Source organism: Rhinopithecus roxellana, chromosome 22, assembly GCF_007565055.1.
Source record: "Rhinopithecus roxellana isolate Shanxi Qingling chromosome 22, ASM756505v1, whole genome shotgun sequence".
NCBI lineage: Eukaryota > Metazoa > Chordata > Mammalia > Primates > Cercopithecidae > Rhinopithecus > Rhinopithecus roxellana.
In genome coordinates, this window is record NC_044570.1 from 4,796,154 (window position 1) to 4,800,041 (window position 3,888).

Consider the following 3,888-nt stretch of genomic DNA (forward strand, 5'->3'; position numbering starts at 1 on the left):
GTTCTGTCAGAAGAAGGACTGAGGGAAGCCCATGTGACCTGCCCAGGCCTAAGGTTCAGAAAGAACCAAGGCAAGAATATAACCAATTGCGTGAAGATACCAAGAGGTTTCTTAAGAACTCTATTGGTTCAAAAATAAATTATTTTCCTTGCAAATACAAAATGATGATGCAAAAGATTCACAAAACTAATGATTCAAGCACCTACGTTAATTGCAGTGCCAATGGTAAAGTGTATGATAGCAAAAGACAGCAAAGGGAAGGTAACTGTTAGTATCTAAACTCTGTGTGTTATGAAAACACTAGAGCTTGGCAGTCTGTCCCACTGACCCTCACAGCATCGCTGTATCATGGGAGGGAGGAGGGGAAGGTAACTACCCAACTCCAGAGCAGCACAAAACTCTTTGTCCAGGTGGCTACCCTTTCAGATACATTTCACTTTTAAGGTTTCGTTTTGCTTTTGGACAGGGTATGGGGAAAAGGTGTCTGGTGGAACCGCCCTTGTGTAGCCTCAAGGCTGCAGTGTCTGTGAGTGCTTCCAAGGTGCCATTCCTTTATTCTTTGTTTTCACTTGAGGCTGCTCAGAGACAACTCTGCCCTCTGCAAAGATACGTCTTTCTGGAGAACTGGAAGTCATGTTTCTGAAAGCTTTCAGCAAGTGCAGACATGGTGAGATCTTTGCCAGTAGTTGGCTTTTGACAGCGATGTTAATGACTCTCTGATGGCTACTTCCCAGAGCCTTTTCCACGTGTCTGTTTGTTTAAGTTCTTTGTCTCTTGCTGAAGCTCATTGACCCTTCTTTAGTATTAACCACAAACTCAAGGTCAGAATTGGAAGCACTACCCTCCACACCTCCATTTGGATAATTTGGGATCCTTGGTGTAACCATACTTGCTAGAAGTTCTTCCTGTTTAAGAAATTGTTCAAGAAATCCTGATGTATAGCACCATTGCAAGGCACCATGTTGCCACTTCTTAATCCACTGACAGAATGATTGATCAGAGACGATCTTGGGTGGCAGTACACTTTATTCTCTAGCATTGCAGAGTATATCATTTCAGAAGTGAATGGAAAAGGAAGAGAAGAAAATTCAGGTACTGGAGAATTTTTTTTTTCTTTTGTAAAATTGAAGAGAGCAATAATAAGGATAAATTTGCACAATAAACAGTTTCTGAAGCCATGGTAGTAATAACCACTAACACGTATTGAGGGCTTATTGTAACAGCTAAAATTTCATATGTCTTTTGTAAACTGGTATAATTTCAGAATCCATTATGCACAATTTTCACATGCCAAAAGCTCTGAAAACTGAAAATTTATTCATAACTTCTTTGGTGGCAAAGCCTAGCCAGATTTGAACTCATGGTTAAATAGTTTTACTTGAACTGATGTGAACCCATTTATTATCTTTATTTATCCCAGCATGAATATTCATACTGTTGGCTGGAAAATAATTAATGCATTTCACAACAGCAGGTGCTTCAGAACTCGCATGTTGTGGATTACCTGTGCTGTCAATTCCACAGTATACGGCACGAGTTTCTGGCAAGGAAGTAAAAGTCTGCATTCACAACAACACGGTGTTCAAGGAACTTTCACAGCTCCCATTTTATAGATGGGGGCCTAATGCTTATAGATGGCGGCCTAATACTTACTGAGCCTGGTTCAAACAGTTAGCAGGTTCAATAGCTACTGGAATTTCCTAAGGCAAAGCCAGTTCATGTGTCCCACTCTCCTGCAATGCCTTCCTATGATGCTATGAGAAAAAAGCTTGCCCTCAGCAATGCATGCATGTGCAAAAGTTCTATCTGAATTCAACTGTTTTCATTAACATCAGACTATAGTTTCAGCTGTGAGAAGTTTCACAAACAGAACTGCTAAAAATGAAGAACAGAAAAAAGTAGAAATGATTAAAGAGATAACAATAAGTCAAGTGCTGGTAGAAGAGAGCAAGGGACTCATGAGGAACGAGTGCCAATGGAAGTGAGGCAGGCGCAGAACTAGAATGAGAAAAGAGGTGAATTGGGAACACATATACACATTCTTTCAGCTTGAAAGCTACTGAAGAAGAAAGTATCTAAGCTTCAACATCCTTCTTATGAAATAGGAAGGGACAGAGGTGTATCCACAGTGAAGACACAGTAATAAAACCATACCAATCACCATTTATTGAGTATTTTCTTATGTCCCAGGCACCGCATTGAAACCCATCTCATTTCATCATTTTCATGCACAGAAGGAGCTCTCTATCTGCTGTACCTCTTGATGACATTCTCAAGATCCAATATAATCTCTGCCTCTGTCAGTAGCAGTTGGGATATGGGATTCATGCGGAAAGCAGATGGTTCCCAGCCAGAGTCATCTAAGGTTGAAGTCTTGCTACTTTTAACATCTGGCAGCAGCAGTTATCAGTGTAGGCCAAAAATACAGCTGTAAATTCAGTGTGGTCCAAGACATACCCTTAGAAACAGAATATTACTTCTTTAAAAATAAAATAGACTCAATCCTACTTGCCATTATAGACTCCCAGCCACTCTTCATCCTGACTTTCTCTTGTCCAGTTACTTCCCAGATGACCAGATCAAATGGCCACATGAATGACCTTTGCAGCCCTGGTACCTCCTTTACCCTAGAGACCTTGAACTTTGCTCATTTCCATGGCCCCAGCCAGGCCGGCACAGTGCATTTGGTTTCCAGTCTCCACCTGAAACATAATCCTCCAATTCTGTACTTTTGGACAATCCTTATAATTCCACCTGCCACATTCTCCGGATCTAGTCCTTGGTCCCTAAGACTGCTATTCAACTGCTATTCCCCCTGGGTTAGCGGCCACTTACCCTTTCCTCTGCTTCCCTTCACTCTGCAAGAGAAGCCCAGAGTCTTCAATTAAATAGGCTGCCATTCTCACATCTAATATGGTAGGCTATCCAGAGCTCCAGTCCTTAAATATCTCCATCTTTCCACCCTAATTGAAAGGGGCACAAAAGACAGATGCTTACAGTTCATCCTGAGAACTACCAAAACATAAAAATAAAAAACAAACTCACTTACAAGCACGTGGTTTGGTCTCACTTTATTTCAGGCTCCCTCAACTATAGCTGGGTCCTCAATATAGGTGATCAGTGCAAAGCAACACTGATCGGCTATATAAGGTGGAGCTTATTTAGGCTGTGTTTCTCATAATCCCATCTTGACTGTTCACCTCTGACATTCTTCTTTGTGCACTTTTCCCACAGGAAGTGAATCTGTGTATACATTTCAAGGCCCACCCTTCTTTTACTTTGAACTCTAGACCCCAGTTCCTATTGCTCTTCTGAGGCCTTGTTATCTCAATTATATCATCTCATTCCTGGAACGTGAGCCAACCTACCAATAACTGCAGGAAATTGTTACGCAGCAAAATATTTGTAAATTACACCTCTTGGTGGTTTTGAAGTCTCTCAAGTATATGTTTTTCCCAAAACGGTGATGACTTCAGACTCTGATTGACAAGCCTTCTCAAAACATTTCCAGAACACAGTTAATTTCTTCTCATACTTTCTTTTGGCTTTCACTTTAATTTTTGCAATCTCAACACGTTTACAAAACTAGAACTCCATTTGATCACACACACACACACACACACACAAATCTTTTGTACTAGAAGAAGAGTAACAAACACTCTCTGCACATCTAGAAACAGCATTAATTCTCTGCCCAAATATATTACATTCATCTTCAGTTTTATCTCACTCACTGTATTTGTGGGACTCACTCAAAAGACATGAACAAATGTCAACAGAAATAAAAATAATGTGCACAATAGTAAAGTATTCCATTCTTTATTAAAATTTAAAATTCCTAGATTCTTTTTATTTTGTATACCTAAGATTAAGGCTTTAGAAGAATGT

General features: G+C 40.2%; 1 protein-coding gene across 1 annotated transcript in view; it reads left to right on the top strand.

Moving 5' to 3' along the window:
• Positions 1-507, top strand: part of LOC104660255 (PTPN13-like protein, Y-linked) — an 18,506-nt gene extending 17,999 nt beyond the window's left edge. Inside the window, 1 exon segment of the mRNA XM_030926322.1 lies at positions 467-507. Coding sequence (XP_030782182.1) covers positions 467-507 — 41 coding nt within the window.
• The last annotated feature ends 3,381 nt before the right edge of the window (positions 508-3,888 follow it).